Source organism: Camelus dromedarius, chromosome 4 (assembly GCF_036321535.1).
Source record: "Camelus dromedarius isolate mCamDro1 chromosome 4, mCamDro1.pat, whole genome shotgun sequence".
NCBI classification, from domain to species: domain Eukaryota; kingdom Metazoa; phylum Chordata; class Mammalia; order Artiodactyla; family Camelidae; genus Camelus; species Camelus dromedarius.
This window is the reverse complement of record NC_087439.1, coordinates 17565035-17591141: the sequence shown is the minus strand read 5'-3', so window position 1 is coordinate 17591141 and position 26107 is coordinate 17565035. Positions and strand designations below refer to the sequence as shown.

The following is a 26107-nucleotide window of genomic DNA, read 5'->3' as shown; positions in this document are numbered from 1 at the left end:
AGCTCACTAATTTACACATCGTATTTTGTCCTCCTAATTGGCCAGTAGGTAAATGATGCCTGCTGCTCAGTTCTTCTATCTCAGATATGCAAATCAATCTGTGCCTCAACCCTGTTGATTTAAAATAAAAACCTTTAATGAACCAGAATCCCCACTGTTGCCTTTAGACCAGAATTCGAAGGTGTCAGGACCTTGGTGATGAAATCAAAGTTGCTGACTCTCAAATGAGGAAGCTGAGGTTGGACGGGTTTTCACTGCTGTCCTGTTCTTCCCCACGTTAGTGGCAAGGATAGATCTAGAACCCAGGACTCCTGAGCCCAGCCCCGGATCAGTGACTCCGGCAGTACTGCTGGTTAAGGTAGAAAATTTTGTACACAAAACTGTGTGGAAAAATTGTGTACGTTAAAATTGACAGAACATCCAGATAAAGAAAACTCTAGCTTGTCTGTGTTTCAAGGCTCAGATGTAGATCTGAGTCCCAAGTGAGCTACAGACTGGCTTTGTAACGCTGGGCAGCTCATGGACTTTCCCGAGATGTCCTGTTGCCTGAATCCTGCTCTCTCGGCGCTTTTAACTTAACAGATGGCAGTGTTGATAAGTCCACAGGAAGTTCCATGGGAGTTCTCTGTAAGACACGAACTCGTAGCCACCTACCAAGGGGTGTTTGCCCCAGGGAATTCCTACCCATAGGACTTGGCCCTAAGACTGCTTCAGGTGGGACATGCTAAATGGTGGGTTTTATCAAGAGTCCCAGATATAGAAGAAAATGCCACAGGATTAAATTAGAAATGTGATCTTTAGAAGTTTACATGTGTTCAGTATCATCTTAATGACACATGGGTGTTCTATCCATCATCTTAATTTATATTGACAATATTTTTGGAAGGAAAGTAGTATTTTTATTGTTCCCATTTTACTTATAAGTAAACTGAGTCTTGGACAAGGGGACGTGAACAGTAGAGCTTGGGTGGAAGTTTTCTCCATTGCTCAGGCAGCAGTCCTGTAACCCACCGGGGAGCATGCCTCCCACCTGTGCCCCTCATCTAGCAGGTGCTCAGTTCAAACTGGATTCATATGTGCTATCAAGTTTGAGACTTGAGAGAGACCAGCATTTGCTGTCTTATGAAGATTACATACAAGGAAATGTTAAAAATGATACAGCTGGAGGAGGCGCTTTGAGAAGTGTTCTTTTCATTGTAAAAGTATAGCGTACAGAAAAGTGGAAAGGGAAAAAAGTCTATCTCCTCACCATTGTTACTTTATAGTGTATTTCCCACTGAAATTACCACCTTCAGGTTCAGATTTATTTTTGCATATTTCTAATCTGCATACATACAATTTTATATCCTGCTTTTCCACTTACTATTTCATCTGTTGGACACTTTTTTGTTAATGACAAACACAGTCTTAAATAGCACTTAATAGTCTACGGCGAGGGGAGGGTACAGCTCAGTGGTAGAGCGCGTGCCTCCTGGGTTCAATTCCCATACCTCCTCTAAAAATAAATAAACCTAAGTGACCCCCCCTCCCCCATAGTCTACTGAATTTATAGATCACAGTTACTTAAACCCTCCTTTAATGGCACGTTTAACTACTCCTTTTTAAAAAATAAATAATGCTAATATAGGACGCCTACATTCTCCTGAAGAAAGCTTTTTCTTCAGGGATAGATTCCCAGAAGTGGATCAAAGAGCATGAGTAATTTAGGCCAATTACTTTAAATGCTGTAATCAAGTAGGTTAGAAACATTGGAGAATAGGTTACCAAGGAAATGATACAGTATTTTTATAGGGATGAAAAGGAAGAAAAGATTCAATTAACCAAGTCATGCCAATAAGCATGTGTCCTAAGGGCATAGGGCCTCTCATTTTCCAGAGACAGAAGAGTAGTTGGTACCTGATGCCTGCCACACAGAGGAGGGAGTTCCTGAGATGACAAGGAGGCTTCTATTCTTGTATACCTTTTGGGGATCCATTAAAACTGTTCATTCAAGAAGTGGTTTTCTTTGCTTATCTGTGATAGCAGAATTGCCTGCTTTGTGGGATGGACTGAAACTTGTGATTCCTCTCTGTTCTCAGACAGGTGTTCCACAGCGATCCTCACATAGGCAGTGCCCTCCAATTCCAGGGGCTGCTTGTTAGAGGCAGCCTTTTGCTGCCGTGGCCATCAGAGCTTTCCCTTTCAAGAACCTTATATCTGTCAGTTTTGCTCGAGTAACAAACAACCCCCAAATCTCAATGACTTAAACCATAAACATTAATTTCCCAGTCATTTTCCCATTTAAGCTGAGGTTTGTTGGGTCCCTGTGCTGCCTCAGTTCTCATTCCAGGTCTTGGGCTGAAGGAATGGCTCCTCCCTGAGGATTGTTGTTCTTGTGGCCCAGGATGGAAATGAAATAAGGCCAGCCATGTAGAGCTTCTGCTCAAGTGCAGTGTATATGGTGTAGGTCATCCTCACTCACATTCCATTGGCCAAGGCAAGTCATGTGTCCAAGCCTGAGCATGGGCAGGATGCACACTTTCCCTCCATAGAGGTGCTGAAAAGCACGTGGCGAGGGTAGGAATGTGAGATCCAACTGCTGTGAACAGTGATGCAATCTGCCTACTGGGAACTGACCTCCTTGTTTTCTTCTGACATCCATCCATCCATCCTCTTGTCCGCAAAGGTACAGAACCTGGCTGTCTGCATGAACTACTTTGACCTTAGCTTGAGACCGTCTCCAGACACAAAGGACTGCTAACCTAGTATGCGACCTTCAGTGTTACCCTGGCATTCCCCCATCAAAAGGTGGTGTCTCTTTCCTTTTCTTTTAATCTCAGCAGGCTCATGACTCACTATAACCAATATAATACTCTGGAAGGATGCTGCATGACTTCTGAGGCCTGGAAGCTTCTGCCTGATTCTCGGGGAATGCCTGCCCTGGGGGAAGTGTGTAGGAAGGAACCTTAGTTACCCTGAGGGACACTGGTTAGCCACTGTGGTCCAGAGTCCCAGCTGAGTTCAGCCTTCCAGCCATCCCTACCATGGGGTGAATCGTCTCTGAGTTCAGTCCTTGTTATAACTCATCTTGGATTCAAAGACCAGGGGTAGAATATCTGATGACCCCCAGCTTGGGCTGAGTGCCTTGGTCCAAGGCTGGGTGCGGTGGCTGGGTACAGTCCTCCCTGTGAGGAGAGTGGGGCCTGAAGGGGGACCAGGGATGCAGGTCAGGCCCAGCAGACGTTCATGGAAGCTATTGCCTGAGTCAGCTGTTGAAAATGCAAATCTAACCATCTTATTCCGTTTTCAAAGTGGTCAGGGGTCTGCATGGTCTTCATAAGAAAGTTTATACAACTTCGGTTTTTCTGTGTGGTTCTTCAGCCTTGGCCCCTGCCCACCTCTCTCCAGCTTCTTGGCCAGGATCCTTCAAGGAACCTCCACTCCAGCCTTACTGAGGCACTTGTGATTCTTGAACAAATGATCTCGTCCACTTTCGAGGCTTTAAATACAATCTGGGTGCTGATGACTCTCAGTCTATGTCCTCACTCGAACTTTTCTCTGAAACTAAACTCGTCTCTAATGGCCTTCTCAGCACCTCCACTTGGATGCCTGACAGATGTCTCAAACTTAGTGTGTCCAAAACCAAACTTCTGATCGCCCCCCTCCCCTCAAACCCTGCTCCTGCAGTCTCCCTGTCTCGGCAGACGGCAGCTCATCCCTCACTTTCCTCAGGTCAAAACCCCCGAATCATTCTTCAGTCTTGTTTATTTCATACTATACAGTAGCAACACTTGTCAACGGTACCCTCAGAATGTATCCCTGAACAGACCAAGACTTGAAACGGAATATATCCAGAGACTCACCTCTCCCATGCTTCAGTCCTGACCCAAGAGACCATCATTTGTCACTTTCTCACCTGTGTATCAGTTGTCACTCTCGCCCCTGAGTGTTACAACAGCCTTCCAACTGCTTTCTCTGTTTCTGCTTTTGCCGAGCGAGCGGCAGCAGTCCTGTTAGAACATGTCACGCCATGTCACCCTCAGGTCAGTGCCTCTGGTGGCTCCCCATTCTTGTAAATAATCCTTCCAGTGGCTGTAAGGCTATGTGCCCGTCACCGGCTGCTTTCACCTCTACCATCTTCCTCCTTCCTCTTCAGCCTTGATGATGTTCCATCAAGTCAAGCAGACTTTTGTCGCAGAGCCTTGCTCCTCCGTCTGCCTGGATGTGCTTCCCCCATCTCTCTGCATGACTTGCTCCCAGGATGGTGCCTGGCACGAAGCAGGTTTGCAGGGAACCTGTGCTAACTGAATGGATTCCGACCTCCTTCTAGGTATGCTTTCCCTGGAACATACTGTTCTACCAGGCTAACCTCTTTGGTTCTTTCAAAGTTAACTTCAGTCTCAGCTTCTCTGGGGATATTCCTGTATGCTTTAAATGCCCTCTTTCCTACTCTGAGGGAAAGGGCTATGTCTTGTCTTTGTGTCTAGTGCATCATAGGTTTCTTGGCATCTGGTAGACCCTCAGTAAATATTTCCCTCAATCTCAACATTGGTGTAGTATTTATTTATTTCAATAGGTGGTACATGTACATTGTTTACAAAATATATAATAAGCATGTAGGGTATATATGGAAAAGCATGCTTCTGTTCCCCAGTGTTTTCTGCAGAGGCTGTTACCACTCTTTTTGGGTATCCCCCTGCATGTAGAACACTTGTCTATTCTATGCATAGATAAGTAAACATTCAGTATATGTTTAAGAAAAAACTGAAATTGGTGCACAGATAATTGACCTGACAATGCACTTAAATGGTTCACTTTGAGTAACCAGTTTGCTTGATAGTAAGATTTCTTGTTCTCCTGAGGAAGAGCTTTGCCTGAAATTCCTTTTTTTTTATTTTCATTTTTTTATGGAGGTACTGCGAGTAGAATGCAGGACCTCATGCATTCACTCTACCACTGAGTTATTACCAACCCCCACCCCTCTGAAATTCCTTTTTAAATCTCCCTAAAACCCACCAGTCCACTTCTCTTATTCACTGTTTTCAACCTAGTGAAGTATCAGCACGTCTGCCCAGATCTCACGAGAACTGGTAGGAACCAGCCCCCGCGCCCACCTCCATGTCTCCTGCCCTATTCTAGCATCATCTCTTCCCAGGATCATGTTGTTACTGTTACTGAACTAAGTCGCATGGACCCTGCTCAGGACCAAGCCCTAGCCAAGGCCCTCTGCCTCGGAGGGGAAGGTGCTTTTTCTGCTTGGGTTTGTGCAGCCTAAAACGAAACCGGAGCTGAGATTGAAGCAGTGCACACTTTATTCAGTGGCCAGAGGATGGAGAAGTGGGCACTGAGTTCACAGATCAACTTCTGGCCCACCAGGCAAGAGGGATTTAATTTTACAGAGTGAAGACAAGGGGAGGAGGAGTGAGGCTGGTGATGGGGGGGTGGTGTGGGCGTTGGTCTACCTGGGAAGGGGCAGGGCTTTCTGAGGGGGTGGGCTGCCACCTTCTTTGTATCCCTTTTTGGTCCTTGACTTCCGGTCATGACCACGGTAGTGGTTCGTTTAATATGCTATTTTAGGAAAATCCATGTATAATGAGACTCATGGTCAGTTGGAGGGCAGATTCGTCGCCGTCTTGGTTCCAGCTGGTTCCATCTGGTTTTGGTTTTTCCCTCTTCTATCTTCCTTTCTTCTCTCTTCAAGATGTATGCTAACTCCGGTTTAAGGCAGGAGTTGACAGCTTTTGAGCCAGGATCTGGTGCCGGCAGCATTCCCTTCCCTCTGGTCTCCCTGCTTCCACCCGTGTCCCTCTTTGGTCTGGTCTCATCCAAGCAGCTGGAGTGATGCAGTTTAAACAGGAGTCATTGCTCTGCTTCATCCTGGTTTCCTGTCCTGCTCGGAGTAAAAGCCCAGGGCCTGAGCATGACTGGAAGGCCCTGTGTGGCCACCATGCTCCAGCCACGTGGGTCCCATCACTGTTCATGGAATGTGCTGCGTCCCCTCCTGTGTAGGTGCCTTTGCTCTCTGTCCCCTCTGGCCAGAGTGCCCTCCCAGGTAGCTGCACAGCTCACTGCCCCGTCTCTTTGGTTAAATGCCACTTCCTTAGGGAGAAGCTTGACTACTGTGTGTTAAATAACTCCCCCCCATTAGTCTCCTTTATGTCGCTCTGTTTCTATGTAGAATGTGCTTATTTCTTCACGTGCTCATTGTCTGTCTCTCCCCACGTAAGTTCCATGAGAACAGGTAGTTATTCACGTTCTTGTTCACTGCTAAATCCTTGCACCAGAACACAGTAGGTGTCAGTCAGTGTTTGTAGGTGGATTGAAAGAGCCTGGGCCCGCGAGTCTCCGCATGCACCCACTTGCAGTGTATATTGAGAGGAGACTTCCTGGGTGGGGTCTGGCAGTCGTTAGAATGGCTGTTGCCTGTTCCTTTCTCTCCTTCCATCTCTCGACACCGCCCCCCACCCCCAACCCCCACCAGAAAGCAACGTGAGGCCTAGGGGCCCAGGAAAATGGCCCTGGGAGGCCGGGCTCAGGCGAGGCGTCTTCAGCTAAGCCCTGTGTGTCCGGCTGTCCGGACATCCCTCCGCAAGCTTAGCAAGTCCCACGCCAGACTCGTTACCAGCTCTCCTGTTCCAGCATCATTCCTCCTGCTTTTGGATGTGCCACTACCTCCTTCCTTCTGGCCAGTCTCAAAACCAGGGTTTTCCTCTCATCCTTCTCTGCTCTCCATTCGGGTACCAAGTTCCACCAATTCTGCCTTCTCGAGGTCTTCCTGTACTGATCGCTCTCAGCTGTCATAGCTGCTCTGCAGGGGCTCATCGCTTGTTTTCTTGGCTACTAACGTTGTCTTTGCCTGTAGTTTCCTTCCCTTCGATCCCTCCCAACCCTGACTCCAGTCAGAGGGTCTTTGTGAAGCCCACATCACAGCATGGGCCTCCTTTGCTCAAAGTCCTGCGGTAGCTTCCTGTCACCGCCGCAGGCCTGCTCATCCTCAGATGCCTGTGTTCCGTCTTGATGATTTTGCCCTCTCCCATGTACCACCTACTCTGTTATTTACTTAACATTTATTTAAATATAATCCTGCTTAACTTTCTCTCTAGGCAATAATATCCTTGCAGGCATGGGCTGATAATCCCTTTTTGTCTAATGTACGTTAAAATACGTAACTGTTAAATACGATACACTGGTCCTTGCACCATCTATGCCCCACTGTGCCTACATGGGTGTTGTGCCCGCCATCTTGAGGGGACTTCCAGGACACAGGGGCCCTTCCACGTGTGGCCCTTGCATTGTTGCTCCCCTAGCCAGAGATGCTCCAGGAAGAGCAGCTCCACTTGGAATTTCCATGGATGCAGGACCACACAGTGTTACGTCTTCACACGTTTGCCTAAGAAGTTCCCTCTGCCTGGAGCACGCTGCCCTCCCAGGATTTCTCTGCTTCGTGGTACATGTCCAGGCTTCTAGGTCAGCCTTAAATGTCCCGCTGCAGGGTCAGCCTTTCCCCCACTCGGTCCCTAGGTTGAGTTTCATCACTTTGGTCCCTTTCTTCATTTTGTCCCTTGTTCATTGTCTGTTTCCACATTCCCAACTAATGCCTGTCCGGTAATGATTCTCTGGCTTCCCATCCCAGATTTGTGCTCTCAGGAGGCTGGGAATAGATTTTATTTGCCTTAGCCTTGGCTTGTAGCCCTTGAAATGAGAATGAATGCAGTTACCCCGGTGGAGCAGGAGACGTGCCTGGGATTGGTGGGCGTTAGATGAGGACAAGAGCGAGACCTGGCAGGTACACCTGTGAGCTGGGTGTTCATGGAGGGAGGGAAATGCTGCGTTGATTGAAGAAAGGTACCGAAGGCACGGTGCCCCCTCGTAGTTTCTTAGAGCAGTCACTGCAGGCCCACATAACCTTCCCTGATGGTGATGAGTGGCTCCTAGGCGTCTTTCTCTCTCTCTCTCCTTGTCTCCTACCCACCCCCGCCCCTAACACACACACTTAGGTGAGCCTCTGTATTTTCAGCCCACCCATTGCAGCTGCACTGTCCAATATGGAAGTCACTAACTGCATTTGACCGTGAAATGTTAATGAATTAAAAGTAGTTAAAATTTCAGTTTTGCAGTTGCATTAGCCACACATGACTCGTGACTACCCCATCGGACAGCACAGAATAGAAAACTTCCAGCATCATAGCAAATTTTATTAGACTGTGCTGGTCTGGAATCTCCTTCTTGAACAAATACCCCATGTTGACTTTTGTTCCTTAAATTGAAGCCAGGGAAGAAGTTCTATGGAAATGAGATTTCACTTGGGTGGGCTGAGTCAGCTGGTGTATTATTACAGATAAAAGCAAAGGGCCATTTGCTGAGTGAGGAGAGCTCCTTAGCGGTTCCATAGTGAGGAGATGGATGATCTTACCATGGACAGGGTTTGACCATGTGCCCAAAGAGCTCTGGCCTAAGTGACCATCCCTGGTCCAAGCCACTCTCCCCCTCACCACAACCTGTTCGTAAAGCTGCAGATGGATGAGGTTGTGGAGAAAGACAGAGGAGGGATGTGAACAAGGGCAGAGAGAGGAGATGGGGTGGAGAGCCTGGGGGACCCCAGCAGGTAAGATGAGTGGGAACGGAGAGAGGAGAGGAGGGAACTCCTGCAGCAGGAGAGGAGGTGGATGTTGGTGGTGATGGAGGGAAGGAGGCAGGGAGTCTTGAATAAAATGGTGACAGTTTGGTATGGCCGATACAGAGAATGAGAAATGGCTCAGAGCACTCTCTGCACACTTTCTCCTTCCCTTTGTCCTGCCTCCTAACTGATTTTGTTTATTGCTTTATTTAAAATGGCAGAATACATGGAGTGAAAGAGGACGCAGCACTAGAAACCGTGCGTCCCCAAGTACCACGTGTACTCGCCACTTGACTTCCATTTTTCATTATTTCACGTTTGCTTGAACAGCATCCCAGATTACAAGTGCTTTGGAGACTAGGGTGAAAGATATAAATAAAACATTCGTACTGTAAGCTGTGGATTGAATTGGTGAAGTGCCAGGGCTACTGTGTTTTAGATCTTTTATAAATTAGGGGATGACTAGAGAAGCTTCTCTTTGGAAGATAACTTAGAATTGGTGTGGTAGGACCCAGGCTTTGTTAATGTGAATCACAGGCCTATAAACTTGCAGTTGACAAGGGCCCAGACTTCCAGCCTTCTACCGTTCTGGATGTGAGTGGGTCTGTCTGCCAATAGATTTCGCTCTTACAATTTCGGAGGCAAAAGTGAATGCTGACTGCAGGCTTCTTCCTGGATTTACAGTGCTGTTCACTCTTAGCAGCTTGCGCTCTTTAGCAGAAGGACAAAAAAGGTGCCAGTGGCTTTAACTGTTTCTTCGGATTTTACCAGTCTCCTTTCAGTTGTGAAGTGCGTCTTTGTCACGTCTAATGCTGCAGTGGTTCTTAAACTTCAGTGAGCATCAGAAAGCCTTACTAAAGCACGGATTGCTGGGCCCCACCCCCAGGGTTTCTGATTCAGTAGGTCTGGGGTAGACTCTGGAATTTTCCTTTCTAACACGTCCCCAGGTGGTGCTGAGGACTGCTGGTCTGTGGAACACATTTTGACAACCCTTGGCCCTGTGGGAATTTAAACGCAGCTTTAATCTGGGTTGGTTGGGAGATTATGTGGAAGGGTGTGGTAGTTCATTTGCCTCTTTCTTTTTTTGAAAAATTCAATTAAACTTTATTTTACTATTTTTAATTGAAGTATACGTGATTTACAATACTGTTTTAATTTCAGGTATACAGCACAGTGATTCGTCTTGTGTTTTTTGTTTCTGTAGATTATATTCCATTATAGGTTATTACAAGATACTGGGTATCATTCCCGGTGCGATCCAGTAAACCCTTGTTGCTTCTCTGTTTTAGACAAGGTTGTAGTAGTTTGTGTTTAGGAAAGGGAAAATCATGACAGGACAGACAAGGATGGAGTAAGGATTGAAGATCACTTCAATAAGCCAGCAGGTGGATTAAAAAATAATCAAAAACATTGTAAAAGCTATCATTTGCCTCTTTGTGACTCAGTGTTTTCCTCCCCTGGGATGTGGGCTGGAGGGGAGGAGAAGTCTTTGTTTACCCCAGTGACCTGGCTCCTCACTGCTGTCAGGCAGCGGGCACACCGCCCTCTCCAGGTGAAGGCTGCCCGTGTGCTGATGGAGCAGGTGCCCTCCCCCGCTCCCCGTCCCTCCTCCCCCAAACCAGGAAGCAGCTCACCCTTGCTGATTCAAAAGCAGCCGTACTTGCAGTATTTGCTCCTGACCCCAATTTTTCGCTGTATCCTGGAGACTGCTGCAGTCCCAGGGCAGTGGTGGTGTGAGGCCACATGGATGCTCAGAGCCTTTAAGTGGCTGGATAGGTGACCCAAGGAGTCAGGAGACCTGGCTTCTATTTCTGGGTTGACTTCAGACTCCTTGGTGACCTTGGGCAAGTCTCCGAATCCTTGACTTGCCATTCGACTCCTTGTTTTTATGAATCATACCTCTTCCCCGGGCCCTACCCCCCAATCCATAAAATAGCAGAAAAACAAAAAAACCCCAGGTCTGGTGAGTGGCCACCAGGGCATTTATGAGCTGATGTGCAGAACTCTGAGTGCCCGAGGAGAAAGCTGCTGTGTAAACACAATATATTATTAATAAAATGTTTTAAAAAATTGCATCACACCCTCTGCTAATAATAGCTGCTTTCGACTGTGGGAGCTGCTCTGACACCCAGGCGTCCAGCAGTGTTGAAGGAGGGGTGACTGTGGCTTTTGAATTGGCAACACATTTAAAAGAAGATGCAGATAAATTTTTAAAACATTTTTGAGCATGTTCGTAGGTATTGAGCACACTTGCGAAGAAAATGTGACAGTTCTATAAGATTCAGTGTGAATCAACCAGATCATCAATTTCTTTTGATTTTTTTTCATGACATTTCAGAGTTGTTTTACAATGTGGGCTACTCCACAGGCATTTTGGCTGACATGTTGGGAGTCTCTTTCCTCTTCCCGGCCCCACTGGTAAGCGGTTGATGCCCCTTTGAACTCCGTTGGGGGGTGGGTGCTCACGAATCAGCCAGTAATTACTCGAGCATTTAAGGATTACATCCACTCTGCAGATGCAGAAAGGGGGACCTGCTATGTGCTGCTGTAGATACTGAGATAGAAGAATATGGTTCCGGCCCTTAAGGGATTATCGGTAGTTTTGATTAAGGATATGTAAGCAAATATCATGTAAGGGACACCACTGCTTCTTTTATATTCATCTCCTTAACAAAATCCAACAAGTGCCAAACCCACTCTTTGTGCATTCTGTGCCTGCAGTGACCTGGAGAAAGCTGGGTTCCTGCAGCATCACTTTTCCCTGTCAGGAAGCAGCTCAGACATGTGCTCCTTTCCCCAGAGGAGTTTGGAGGTGGGGACTTCTGAGGATGCTGTGACTGATTGTCTGTTGAGGGTCTAGCACCCAGGCGGCTGCCCTGTTCCTGTCTCAGGGGAAGAAGGCTGCTCGGGTAACAGGTCCACCGCATGTCTCTCAGGGGCCACTAGACCCTTCCTTCCTCACCAGCTGGGGTGACTGCTCCCTCTCTGCCTTCTGTCTAGACAGTTGTGGCTTATTACCCCACAGTGGATGCACCCTAAGGACGGGGCCTCCCCTGGGTCTAGACGTGGACCTCTCAGCCCTGGTGCACATGGGAATTGCGTGGGGGAGCTTTTAAACCAGTACAGATGTCCGGGTTCACTCTCAGAGATTCTGATAAAATTGAACTGGAGTGGTCTCTGGGCCACTGTTCAAAAAAAAAATTCCCCAGGTGACTGTTACATGCCTTCAGGGTGGAAAAGCTGAGTTGGGGGCTGAGTTTATCCGAAAGGGTGAGTCAGAGGGACTCTGCTAGTTGCTCGGGACTTTTTTTTTAACGGAGGCTTGACTGTTAGGCTCTTTTCCGGAACCAGCACCTCTCACTGTCCCATAAGCCTGCAGGTAGGAAGGGTTACTTCGAGTACCAGGCACAGCGGGCCCATGGTCATCTTCCCGGCGGCATGGCTGGGACTCGGGACAATTGCTTTGGGAGCATGGGTCCCCCCAAGCCCTGGCATCCCCGTCCTGCCCTCCAGTCACTAGAGGGCTCTCCAGTAGGCCACCTCCTTCCTGCATGACTCCCCTCTCGACTGTGGCCCTCGTCCCCATCGCCCCGCCAGGACTGTGGTCACCAGCCCTGGGCGCCCTGCCTACGTTAGCCTTCTTCATTCCTGCTGCTGCATCCCATGTGTTTTGTGCCTGCATTATCTTTTCCTGCCTCGAGCGTGTGTTTCCCCCCAGGCTCCTTATGGGGATGTGTGGTCCCTGTGGCGGATCATCTACTTGGTATATTGGGCCCGGATTTCCTTCTGCTCAGGTCTGTCTGAAGAGCCCCAGCCTGTTGTCCCTACGTCTCTGTGTTCTTTTGTGTTTTGCCCCAGCCCTCAATGATCTCTTCTCTTTGTGTTTTTGGAAGAATAAAACCTACAACCAGTGGGTTCATTTGAAGCCTGCTGATTGGACTCCAGGCAGCCTTGTTTACTTGCTTGCTTCTGACTTTTGGCTTCGGAGGAACGTGTCTGTCTCTAGGTTGGTTAGGATTCTAAGTAGGTGCCACTTCAGGCCATTTCTGTTAGTCCAGAGAAGGGAATCCAAGCTGGGTAATGAAAAATGATTTTATTTAGTAGCTGGGGAAGAGGGCTGAGGAGACCACCAAATGGCGGAGACCTGAGGCTGGGACAGGAATGATGTAGGACTGATTGTGGTCATTCTTGTATCTTTTTTCTCCTTTCTTTCTCTTTTCATTTTCAATCTGTATTGTGATCCTTGTATTAATATCATTTCCTCATGTTTACTTTCATTTTCTTTCTTTCTTTCCTTTCGTTCCTTCCTTTCCTTCCTTTCTTTCCTTTCTTTCCTCTCTCCCTCCTGCGGGTGGTTTTCTGCATCCCAAGCCCCATAGACTTCCTCCCAGCTCCCACCCGACACCCCTGGCTGCTTACCCTCTGGCTTTACCCTTGGCCTCATCCTGAACTTGCTCCTGCCTCCTCCTGTGCTGGGTGGGGGTCTTGGTTGACCTCATCCTTCCTTCTTTACTCTCTTTTCTTTTTAAAGCATCGCTCCTCCCTGCCGTGAACACTCGTCTTTTGTGGTTACCACATCATTCCTTCTTTTTATCTTTGGGAAGAATCCAAAGGTGTCTATCCTCGCATTTCATCAGGAGACATCCAGGGTGGGCTTTTCTTTCCTGTGTTTAAGCCAGCATGAATGTGTAACGTTTTTATGCTCTGGCCATGATCTCCTTTCATCTTCAGGTAGGAAATATTATTCCCATTTGACAGGTGAGGACTTAGAGGCTAAGAGAAGACCAAGATCAAGGAACAGGTTAAGTGGTAGAGCTTGGGATGCCTCATACCAGAGCCTCCACTCTTTGCTGTTAAACTCCGCACCCCCCAGCTGGAGGAGGAGTGAAATGTTGCGTTGCGAGGTGCAGGTGCGGGGTGCATCTCATGGCCTTGAAGACCTTTCCATGGTCATATTCATGGGATGCTGTGTAGGATGGTGAGCCCCTTTCCCACAGGGCTGATTTGGGTGATAAAATGCTGACCTGTATCCTCCTAGAGATGATTCAGTGTCAATTCTGAGATGGGGTGGTCGTGGTGGGAGTGGTCAATTCTGGTGGGTCCCAATGCCTTGGGTGTGTCCCTGTCACTGTGTAAATCCGCATGTGGCGTTCTCCTAGTTAAGATTCTCAACATTTTGTTTCCTTGCAGAGCCTGTGTCATCTTGGGGGTGATATTCCTGCTGTCATCCATATGCATAGTGGTCAAAGCCATCCATGACCTCTCCACGAAGCTGCTCCCAGAAGTGGTAAGGTTCTTCTCTTTTCTTGAGTCTTCACTGTGGGCACCAGCCTCCGGCGTTACCTCTCACTATGGATAGACTGGGGGGAGTTGGGCAGGAGGAGAGAAAATAGACAGTATTTTCCAAGCCCAGAAGAATTCATTGCAGAATGTGAATGACTTGGCAGAGAGAAGCATGGGGCAAGAGGAAAAGATAGTTGAGCTGGTCCTGGCTTCTGTGTCCCTCTTCCTACATCTTTTGACTACTTTGAAAGTCTTTTACATAAAGAGAAGTGGGGTGACTTTTGTTTGGCAGAGTGACCCGATCTGTGTTGTTTGCATCTGTTGTTCTGCATCCATTCAGTGATTATTATAATAAGAATTATATTTTTCCTTTGTACTTCATTTCAATACATAAATCTATTCATATTAGGTTCTCTGGAACCACTGACATTCAGATGCAGAAACTGGAGGACACAATTTCATATTAAAGTGTGTCTTTGACTGCTTTGTTTTCTGGGGGAGAGGCATGATCTGCATTCTGATTCTTTTTTTCCTCCCTCTCGTTATGAATGCTGTGATGAGAAATATTTTTCCAGCCACCTGTCAGGCTATCTTCATAGAAGGCAGCCGATTGATCTATCAGGAGATGAAGATGCTGCCGTTACAATGATTGTCTATACAGACATACCTCAGAGATATTGCAGGCCTCCACTGTAAAGTGAATATCGCAATAAAGTGAGCTGCACAGATTGTTTGGTTTCCCAGAACACATAAAAGTTATGTTTACACTGTGCAGTTTATTAAGTGTGTAGAAGCATTATGTCTAAAAATATTCATAAACCTTGAGTAAAAACACTTTATTGCAAAAAATGCTAACCATCATATGAGCCTTCGGCTAGTTGTAATCTTTTTGTAATAGTAACAACAAAGATCACTGATTGCAGATCACCGTACCAAATATAATAGTAAAAAGGTTTGAAATATTGCAAGAGTTACCAAAATATGACACGGGGACAAGAGGTGAGCAAATGCTATTGGAAAAATGGCGCCAATGGACTTGCTTGATGTAGGGTTGCTGCAAACCTTCAATTTGTAAAGAAATGCATTATCCGCAAATTACAGTAAAGCAAAGCATGACAAAATGACATTTGCCTGTGTACAAGTTGCATAGTGATTTAGTGCAAAAATACAGGCTCTTCTTTTAGGATATGACTTGATTTGAGTTTGCTATGTGTACCATCTTATGTAAATCCTAAATTATAAGACCTTTAATTTCACTTTTAGAAAAATATATGTCAATCCTCCTGGGGGTGATGGATTTGTGTGTGTGTGTGTGTGTGTGTGTGTGTGTGCGCGCGTATGCATGCGCATGCGTGCTTATAGGGAAAATTAAATTGAAGTAGGACATTACAGTGCATTTAGTTGAGCTATTAAAATGACTGCTTTAAATTACCCTCCACTCCCCTATTTGAAACTGAGATTAGAGCCATTCCTTCAGTAATTCCTCAGGTTCTTAATTGTTATTTATCATCACAGCTGGCCAGGAGCACGTTCTTTAACATCTCAGTGACAGGGAGGAAAGGTGGATATCAGGGGAGGAGTGTACCAACCTATGGACTTTCGTCTTTTTCAGCAGAGCTAGCTCAAGCAAATAATCCCATGTATGATTCTCCGTGCTCTCCATCTCACATTTGTGCTGTCTCACCCTGGTCTTCCTGGTTGCCTGGGATCCTGGATTTTTCCATCCTTTTCCTCCATCAGACTGGCTACCCTGTGTTCCATTCCATCAGAATCTGAAGCTTAGGTAAAATGTAGACGTGAAAGTATTGTGTGATTAATTAGGATGTTGGTCGAATAACATCTTTGCATGTTACAGGGGATGGAAATCTGACTCCACTCCAAGAAATGTTTTTTTTTTTTTGGTATTTATATATATTTTTATTGAGGCATAGTCAGTCTACAATGTTGTGTCAGTTTCTGGTGTACAGCATAATGCTTCAGTCATACATGAACATACATGTATTTGTTTTCATATTCTTTTTCATCATGAGTCACCACAAGATACTGAATATTGTTCCCTGTTCTATATAGTATGAACTTTTAAAAATCTATTTTATATATATTAGTATCTGCAAATCTTGAACTCCCAATATTTTCCCCCCACCCCCGTAACCGTAAGTTTGTTTTCTATGTCTGTGAGTTTGTTTGTTTTGTAAACAATTTCGTCTTTTTTTTTTTTTTTAAAGATTCCACATATATAAGTGATATCATATGGTATTTTTCTTTCTCTTTCTGGCTTACTTCACTTAGAATAACAATCTCCAGGTCCATCCATGTTGCTGCAAATGGTATTATTTTTATGGCTGAGTAGTATTCCATTGTATAAATACACCACAACTTCTTTATCCAGTCATCTGTCAATGGACATTTAGGTTGTTTCCATGTCTTGGCTATTGTAAATAGTGCTGCTATGAACATTAGGGTGCATGTATCTTTTTGAATTAAGGTTCCCTCTGTGTATATGCCCAGGAGTGGGATTGCTGGATTGTATAGTAAGTCTATTTTTAGTCTTTTGAGGAATCTCCATACTGTTTTTCATAACAGCTGCACCAAACTACATTCCCACCAGCAGTGTAGGAGGGTTCCCTTTTCTCCACACCCTCTCCAGCATTTATCATTTATGGGCTTTTGTATTATGGCCATTCTGACTGGTGTGAGGTGATACCTCATTGTAGTTTTGATTTGCATTTAAGAAATGTTTCTTGATGGGAATTTTCAGCCCTAGGCTAGTTGACACATTCATCTATTTAGGCATTAAAAATTAACCTGCAGTGAGGCTCACTGGATATGGAATGGATAGCTGTGTCACGAACCCTTGTTTGTGGCCCTCCTGGTTTTTGTCTTGATAGCCGAACCATTTTTAACTGGTAGCAGTCTCATGTCCTTCAGTGCAGATACTCCTAAGACAAGAAGTTCACTGACTTCAATTCCACAGCAAGGTATAATGTCTAATACTGCCCTGGATGAGGTTGGAGAGGGTGAGGCTCTCCATGATTGTACCATTGTATCTTTTCTCAGTCCCATTGTGGGATTTAAAAATCACACCCATTTATGGCCATCTCATCAGAACCCTGAGGAAAAGATGGAAAGTGTTACTGTTGTTCTGTTTTTGAAGCCTTCAGAGTTAGGGAAGGGTAACAAAGGCATGTGATCTGCCTCCAGAGGGGAGGCCTTCTAATCAGCCGAGTGGCACATGGCAGCCAGGCAGATGCTGTCTGGTGGCATCTGACAGTCCCAAATCTTTGGGATCCCACTCTTTGCTCTAGAAGTCTGGGGAAGCCAGCAGGCCACAGCTAGACCCCCGACCCCTGGCCAGCATTCATTCAAAATGAGTGTCTGTCCACGATGCCTCACCTAAATTAGCAGTCACAAAGTCAGGGGCTTAGAGAAGCCAGTCCTGGGAACAGGGGAAACTGCTGGGTCTGTGGTAATGTGTGCCTGGGGGAAGGGTCGGCCCTCTCTTGGAGTTACCGTGTGGGAATGTGGACCCAGTGTTGTCAGATCTTCCACATTTTTAAGAGAAAGTGGAAACCTATGTTTACTGTGAAATAAATTGGCAACTAATTATAAACAGTGTTGGAGACCCTGCTTGGGAGTGGGTGGTCAGTTTCCTGCCGACCAAATGCAGCATGTGCCTGGTGGCTGCCCCTGGTTCGTGGAGGATGAGACCAGGGAGACTGGTGTTTTAGGGCCTGGATGCCGTGAATTTAGGTCCAGGTCATAGCTTCACCCTTTCCCTCAAGTGCAGAATTGCCTTTCGTTACAGGATTTCTATCAAATTGTTACTGTGGGTTTGTCGGAAGCAGCAGTTTTCCTACCCCAGCCTGTGCCCCAGGGGCTTTCTTTTTAATGTCAACTGCGCGGTTCTGAGTGTTAATCATTGCAAGAATGGGTGAGCTTTGAATAAGAAAGCTGTACAGTTAGGAATTTCCCACCTGTGAAGTCAGCTGGCCCTGAGCCATGACGTCGCCTGTCTGCGGGCAGTTGTGCTGGAGAAGTCAGGCCCGCCCAGCTCTGGGGGGAGCCCAGGGACAGGCATCCATGGCAACTGCTTCATGAGCAAAAGGCATGTAAGTCTGCTCCCTGGCAATCTGCACGTGGTGACGTTGGATCGTTAATGAGACAGATTCCAAAAGAGCCTCTCAGAAACTCTGTATGAATGATGGTTCTTGAAGTTGGGGAGAGTGGGTAGGGCCACAAATGTGTCACCGAGCAGGACCCTGTGGGGCCTTCCTGGTCAGACTCCTCCCCCATGTCCTCTGCTGTAGCTCCTCTCTGAAGTACCCAGATCATAGTACCTCATGTACAGTTTCTGAGTTTTTCTGATGCTGAAAACCACCACCAAAGGAAAGAAATTCACCACTTGAGCACGTGGCCCCAGATCTGGCTTCTAGGGATTGGTCATGTTGACCGCTCTGTTCCCTCTAGATCAACCAGTCAGAGGCTTGTGCACGAGCTGATCCCGAACCTGCGACCCCCTCCCTCACCTGGCCTTTAATGATGCTTTCTTGAAACCCTTCAGGGAACTCTGTCTTCCTCGCTGGGCCCTGCAATAAACCTTTCTCTACTCTAAACTCTGACGTCTCGGTTTGTTTGGCCTCACGGTGCGTTGGGCACGCGAGCTCTCATCAGTGACAGTAGTGGCAAGAGTTCCGGCCTTAGGTCTGTGCGCTGCTCTGACAGGAGCACCATCATCTACCTGTTCTTACAGCCGCCACACCCTGCTTTGGTCGGTCAGAAGGGACAGGTGGTATGCCTTTCCTTTTTGGGTGACGGGGGACTCTGAAAGCGGAAGTGATCTTCCTGAGCTGGCTGGTGGCACTGCCTGGATTTGAACCCTTGTCTCCTGGTCCAGGGCTGTCCGGTCTTGTGGGACACTGTTCACTGTCTTTTCAGGTCTGGACGTGCTGTCTTACTTCTTTTTATATATATATATATATATATATGTATTTATGTATATATATTTATTTTTATATGTGTGTGTATATTTTTTTATTATTTATTTTTATTATTATTTTATTATATGTATTTTATTATTATTATTATTTTTCCTTTTCTGACTTCTCATACTCAGAGGGGGGTGCCCAGGCCCCCAGCTGGTCCCATCCCTGGCTTTTCCGGCTATTGCTGCTCCCCCTACCCCTTGCCACACAGGCCCCTTGGACTCTGTGCCTGTGACCAGGGTGTTGCGCCCATTCCTTTGTCTCTTGAAAAACCCGCAGGCAGGTAGACCAAGAAGCAATGGAGAATGCAGTAGGACAGGTATGGAATGAGGGGAGTCAAGGGGTACGTGGAATCACAGGGCAAGAGGTGCTTTAGGGACGCTGCTTAGTGGGCCTCCAAAGGGATGTGGGTGTGGTGGGCTGACCTGTGGAAGGTGTGATCCCCTCTCTGCCTCTGTACCCCCATGACCCCCGCAGGCAAGTCACTTCACCTCCTGGACCCTGGGCTCCCTGATACAAAATGTGGAGAATGCTTCCATCAGAGGTTGATGATAAGGGTTAACTGAGCAGTTTATTTAAATAAGCAACATTGGAAGACAGTGCTACCATGGCAGCAGCTGCTCTTAACATTCTGATGTTTGTTTCTGAGTTGCTAATCAGAGTTCCAGCTTGTGGCCCGAGGTCCTTTCAGACGGCCCCTCGGTCTGCTTCTCCTGTCTCCTGTCCCTCTCCCTCTGGCTGGTTGGAACTGCTGCGGTTCTCTCTCTGGCTTCAGGTGGCTGTGGCCAGCTCTGGGCCATTCTCTTGGGGAACACTCAGCACACTGTCCGAAGGCCTGTCCTCCAAGCCTGACTCACCACTCGTTGGCTGTGTGACTTTCAGCAAATCGTGACTCCTCTCTGAGCAAGAGTTTACTCTTTGTGGATGGGTGCCACACCCCCTACTCCACCCACCAAATTGGGGGAATTAAATGATATGATGAACGTGGACGTGCTCTGTCCACTGATGTGGACATTACAAAAGAAGGTATTGTTTCTGATCCTAAGGCCCGAGAAGCCCCATCCTTTTCCACACACTTTCTCTCGATGTCCTGTTCAGTTGGACCAGCTCATTAGCCCTGTTTCAGCAGACCATCCATCATTTCTTTACCTTGAGCTCTTGGCCAGAGTCTGGGTCTAAGCTCCTTAAGTGGTCATGGGCACTAATAGTGATAAAAATTATAATTAAAATAAGACATTGTTACCAACTGGCACTGAATAACATGTGGTCATATGTTGATAATAATTGCTATCATTTGAATGCCTACTGATCTCCACATTTCTGTCTGGACACTGGAGACTCAAAGTCAAAACAGCACTGATGGCTGGAGTTTTTTCATTGCTCTGTAGAGTGAGTCCTCGACTTCTCATAGTAGCTGGCTTTTGCTCCCAAGTTGCTCGCGGCTGGGGAGAAACCTGGACACCGATACATTTGGTTTACGTGCTAAGGGCTATCGTAGACACGATCCTATGAGAACAGAACATGTCGAGGGGTGTTGGGGCCTTCCTGGAGGAGTGGTCCCTCCACCTGATATTAGAAGGAGGAGTGGGAATTGGCAAAGCAGGCTGGAGTGGGAGTGGGAAGGGGCGAGGCTCGGGGAGGGGGAGGCTCTTACCTGCAGAGCATCAGCGGGAGCCCTGGGGTCCGTGCCAGCCCGGTTTCCCTTTCTGCTCCCTTTGTTTCCTGTTGACACCAGTGTCTCTGGGTAGGAGGACAGGATGGGGGAGGAAAATGCAAGCGAGAAGAAGGCCAAGGAAGGAAGGGAGAATAACTGTGTTGTGGGTCAGAAATGACTGCTCAGCATCATCTTGATTCTTCTTCCTTAAGCAGCAAGGTTGCTTTCAAACCCCTGCCCCCTCCCCGGATCTGTGTCCCTACTAGATTCTTACCTGGGATTCCATCCCACCCACCAGAACAAAAGGGCTTCTAGCATTAGAAGGGAGTCCCTCTCAGTTACTCATTTTCTTGCCGGCAGCCCATCATGAGCTCTGTTTCGTCTCCAGTCCCCGTGGGAGATGAGGGCGGTTTCCGGCAGGGTGGCTGTCTGCTCTCACAGGTGCATCAGTTCACGCGGTACTGCTGCATGTCTCCCACGCCTGGGGGATGGGCCGACCCTGCAGAGCTGGGGAAGGTCAGTGGTGTTCCTGCAAGAGCGTCCAATGAGAGTCCAATCCTAGGAACAAAACTAGGGGTGAAACTCTTGTCAAGGCTATTTGAGGATTGTCCTTGCAAGTCCACACCCAAGAACTTTCCCCCAGGATCTTCCGAGGGAAGTAACTATGATTCTTGAACGTGTAGGCTTTTGTGTTTGTGAAGTGTTCAGCATTCAGTGTCTAGTTTGGATTGCTAGGAGTTATTTATGATTTTCAGCTGCTGCTTGTCTTGCCTTCAGTGAGTCTCAGTCTTGTGGAGAGGATGCAGACCGCTTAGCCTGCCTCCTTTCCACACCCCTGTTTTCCATTTGTCCCCCCTTCCTTTTTCTTCCCTGTCACTCAGGATATCCCTCTGAGTTACTCTGAGCTCCGTCCTTGCCCACCTCCTGGGAAATCTTGCGTCTACATTCATTCCCTCTCTTTCTGGTATCGTCGGTCACTCCCTGCCTGCCGCTTCCTCCACGGGCAGTTCCTTCAAGCCCTTCCTTTCCCCCTTTAGTCTCTGCTGCTCAAAGATGCTCTGTCTGAAGACCCTCATCCCTGCCTTCCTGCTCCTCTTGTTCAAACCTGCCTCCCCTCAGCTGTCCAGGCAGTCTTTCCAGTCCATTCTTCCTGGTGTCCCTTTGGCGGGAGGAGAGAGTTACCAGAAGGAAATGAGGGAGGGTGGTGCGGCCAGCAGTAGAGGTTTGGGACCAGGTGAGCAGTGTCACAGAGATGCTACCCACCTACCCAGTCAGCTTGTCAGCCTCAGGTTCTCGCCTATGGGAGCGAGCTTCTCAAGGCTCTCGGGACTGATACCCTGAGGTAGTGTCGCCTGGTGGTTAAAGATGCGGGAGCTGAAGTCAGGGAGACAGATCGCAGTTCTGCCACTTCCTAACTAGGGGAAGCTGGGGTGGGTGGCTCAGCCTTCTCTGCCTCAGTTTCTTTGTCTGTAAAATGGAAACAATAGTGGTGGTCTTTGTAAGACAATTAGGAAACAAAATAAAAAGACGCAGGTGACGTGCTTGGTGAATGACTGTTGCATGAGTGTGATCTTCTGAGGCTGTTGTCGCACTAGAGAAGAGGTTTCTGAGGAAGTTGGTGGTCCTTTTCATGCCTGCAATTCTGGAAGCTTCAGCCATATTGAACGGTTCAGGAAATGCCTTCAGAGATACTATTTTCAGCTCAGGTTGGGGAATGCTGCAGGCACCTTCTTATGCATTAACCTGTAATTCCTGGATCTGCCATCAGCAATAGAGAGATTCATTTTTCCATGTGACACGCTCTCCAGCATAAAGCACATGTACTTTGGGAGTTGCATTGACAAATACTTTACAAACCAGCAGTCGTACCCAGTCAAGATCCTCACCACCCACCTGCCCCCACCTGGCATCTCCTCAGCATTGCACAAAGAAAGGCAGAAAGCCGTGCTGTTAGCCCGATGACAGCAGTGTCCCATTCCTGTTACTTCAGACAAAATCATTCCATTACCTTGGCAAGACTGACCTCTTCATTCATCCTAAAGCCACAAGCCTACCAACTTCTAAACAGAAGAGAACTGAACACTGATGAAAGTAAGTTATTATTGGCTCAAGTGAACACAAGGAGAATAGGGCCCAGAAATAGATCCATAGACATCTGGTCAACTGATTTTTGACAAAGGTACCAGGGCATTTCAATGCAGGAGAGACAGTCTTTTTAACAAATGGTGCTGGAGCAACTGGAGAGCTTTATGGACGAAAATGGACATCAACCTTTATATAAAAATTAACTCAAAAGGGACCATAAACCTCAATGTAAAATCTAAAACCCTGAAACTTCTAAAAAAACAAAAGAGAAAAAAATCTTTGCAGCCTTTGCATGGACAGAGTGTCTTAGCTAGGGTATTAAAGACTTGAACGACAAAATTAAAAAGTTGAAAATTGGGCTTCATTAAAATAAAAAAACCATCACTCTTCCCAGACTGCATAGACAACACACACATATCAGACAAAAGACATGTCTCTGGAATGTATAAAGAACAGTTTATTTCAACTTTTCAGATTTTTTCCTTTTTCCTTAAAATTAAAAAAAAAATTTGTGGGGGTGATAATTAGGTTTTTATTTATTTTAATGGAGGTACTGGGGATTGAACCCAGGACCTCATGCATGCTAAGCATGTGCTCTACCACCGAGCTATACCCTCCCCACTAAGAGCAGTTTAATAAGAAGACAAACAATCCAATAAAAGAATAGGTATAAGGTTCGCAGACAATTTGTAAGAGAAGAGATAAATGAATGGCCAATAAGCACATGAAAAAATACTCAACATTATTAGTCACCAAGTAATTGCAAATAAAAACCGCCATAAGATACTGCTACATACCCATTTAAATGGCTAAAATTGGGGGGAAAACCAAAAATATGTGGAGTGTCTAGAGCTTACATACACTGATGGTGCAAGTGTAAAATTGTTCAACCACTTTGGAAGACAGTTCAGAGGTTCGTTAGAAAGTTAAACATCCATTTATTGTATCACCCAGCCAGATGTTTACCTAAGAGAAATGGACATACATGTCTGTACAAGTTCTTACATAAATGTTTACTTAAAAATATTTTTATTTCTAATGTCAAAAACTGGGAAGAATCCAAATGTCTATCAACAGGTACAATTGTGTTACCTCCATACAATGGAATACAACACAGCATTAAAAAGGCACTGTTGACTGAAGCAAAAACATGGTTGAAACTCAGAATAATTAAGGTGAGTACCAGATCAAAGCAAAAAGAAAGAAATATGATACAGGCATATGATGGAGATACCAGTTCCAGATCACCTCAATGAAGTGAATCTTGCAGTAAAGTGAGTTGCATGAAATTTTAGGTTTCTCAGTGCATATAAAAGTTATGTTTACACCATACTGTAGTCTATTAAGTGTGCAGTAACATAAGGTCCAGAAAAACAATGTACATGCAGACCTTAATTAAAAAATACTGCTAAAAAATGCTAACCATCATCTGGAGACTTCAGTGCATACTAGGTGACATCAAAGGTCACTGATCACAGATCACCGTAACAAACAATAATAATAATGAAAAAGTTAGAAATGCTGCAAGGATTCCCAGAATGTGACCAAGAGACACAGTGAGCAAATGCTGTTGGAAAAATGGTGCTGATAGGCGTGCTTGACGCAGGGTTGCCTCAGACCTTCCATTTGTAAACAACGCGGTATCTGCAAAGTGCTATAAAAGGAGGGCTGCCTGTTCCCTCCACTTCTATGAAATCTGAGGTGCGGTCTAATGCATAGTGACAGAGGGCAGACAGTGGTTGCCAGAGGATGGTGAGAGAGGTGGGGAAGGGATTACTAGAGTCACTCGGAAACTTTTGAGGACCAGGGAAGTATCCCTTCTTGCTTTTGGTGATGGTTTCACAGGCATAAAAATATGTCAACACCGGTCAAGCTGTCCACTTCCAATTATGCGGTTCTAGGACACCCAGTTGCTGTGCGTGGCCACGAGTGACCTCACATTGCTAGGCCAGATAGGAATCCTGCTCAGTTCTAATCGGATAAATATTTTAAGTTGCTAAGAAGTGAGGTTTATTTTCCTGACTGTAACCCATACATTCAGGACCCGGGACGTGGACAGCTCTGCTAAAAATTATACTATAAGTAGTCAATAATATGAAGACGGAGTGTATGATAAGAAGGAAGAGTGTGAATGGTAGGCTAAATAAAACAGCTGCCATCAGAGGTACACAGTAAGGGGAGCTTTTGCTGAAATATGACCGATTTCATACAGTTGCCAGAAACACCCACGAGGTGCCTGCTTGTGGCTGTGGCTTGAGAGTATTAACTCTTTTAAACCTGAAAGCATGGGGCGCTTGCATACAGTATGATTTGTTTGTCAGTTCAGGTGTTACCTAGGAAATTGCTGTCTAGGAGTCTTGGATTGGTTCTCTTTTCCTTGCTGTAAGCCTCGGATTTTCATCAGAATGTATGTCGGTGAGCAGTCTGCTGTGCTGTTCTCTTCTGTTACGCCTCTTTGCATTTTCTGCCTCGAAAAAAGTGCTTCTGAGCTTGAGTCTCATTAGACCTTCACGGTATTTCTGAAGCAGGCAGAGACATGAGACCCACCACCATTTTATATGAGGAAACAAATCCCCAGAAAAAGAAAGAAAATGACTGTATAACAGCCAGTGTCAGAGTCACACACGATGAATGGAACCGTCTCTTGGCTAGTCGGAGGCTGGCTCAGTTCCATGGCCTGCCTCCTGAAGCTCCACAGAGTTTAAGACCCGAACGTCGGCTTTTAAGAAAAGCTAATACAGGGGGGAGGGTATAGCTCAAGTGGTAGAGCACATGCTTAGCATGCACAAGGTCCTGGGTTCAATTCCCAGTTCCTCCTCTAAACATAAATGAATAAATAAACCTAAATACCTCCCTCCCAATAAAAAGAAAAGAAAAGAAAAAGAAAAAGAAAAGCTAATACAGCTGGCTCAGTTTCCCAGTTGAGAAAATATAGCCCAGAGATTGATTCCCACAGAAGATGCTGGATAAACTCCACTTCTAGGATTTCCCGCACTCAACTCGATGGGAGTGAACTCTGCGTGTCCCCACTGTCTTCTTAGTGGCCTTGAAAATTCCAACGTGATGTGTGCTTGGGGGTGCCGTTGGGTTATAGTAGCAAAAAACAGAAGAGAAAGGAAGAGAGGGAGGGAGGGAAACGTGCTCACTCTTCCCAGTCTGTTCTGGGGCACCTGTGTGTTGAAGGGCACTGGTGTTTATCCAAGACGGGTGTTGCTGGGTCAAGGTTGAGCACTTTGCTATTCAAATGTGTCTGTACTTGACCTTGGGAAATTAATCTCTTGGTGGTGGTTTTTCTATCTGGAATGAGAGAATTTATCACTCTAACTTAGCACTCCTTTTCTCTCTGTGAGGTGTTGAGAGTGCTTTCTCTTCTGAAGGAAGAAAAAACTATTTCGGAAGATGTGTGTTGAACATTTTAATTGTTTTTTCCCATTCACTTCTCTAAGTGTGACAGGGACAACACAGTCCTCATGGCATTTCTGTTTTTCTGTTTCTTGTTGAGCTAAT

General features: G+C 46.3%; 1 protein-coding gene across 4 annotated transcripts in view; it reads left to right on the top strand.

Moving 5' to 3' along the window:
• TMEM163 (transmembrane protein 163) overlaps positions 1-26107 on the top strand; it is a 320028-nt gene that overhangs the window by 263521 nt on the left and 30400 nt on the right. For all 4 annotated transcript variants that reach the window (XM_064484725.1, XM_064484726.1, XM_064484724.1 and 1 more), the window contains one exon: positions 13787-13883. In XM_064484725.1, the coding sequence (XP_064340795.1) occupies positions 13787-13883 (97 nt within the window). The remainder of the gene's footprint in view (positions 1-13786; positions 13884-26107) is intronic.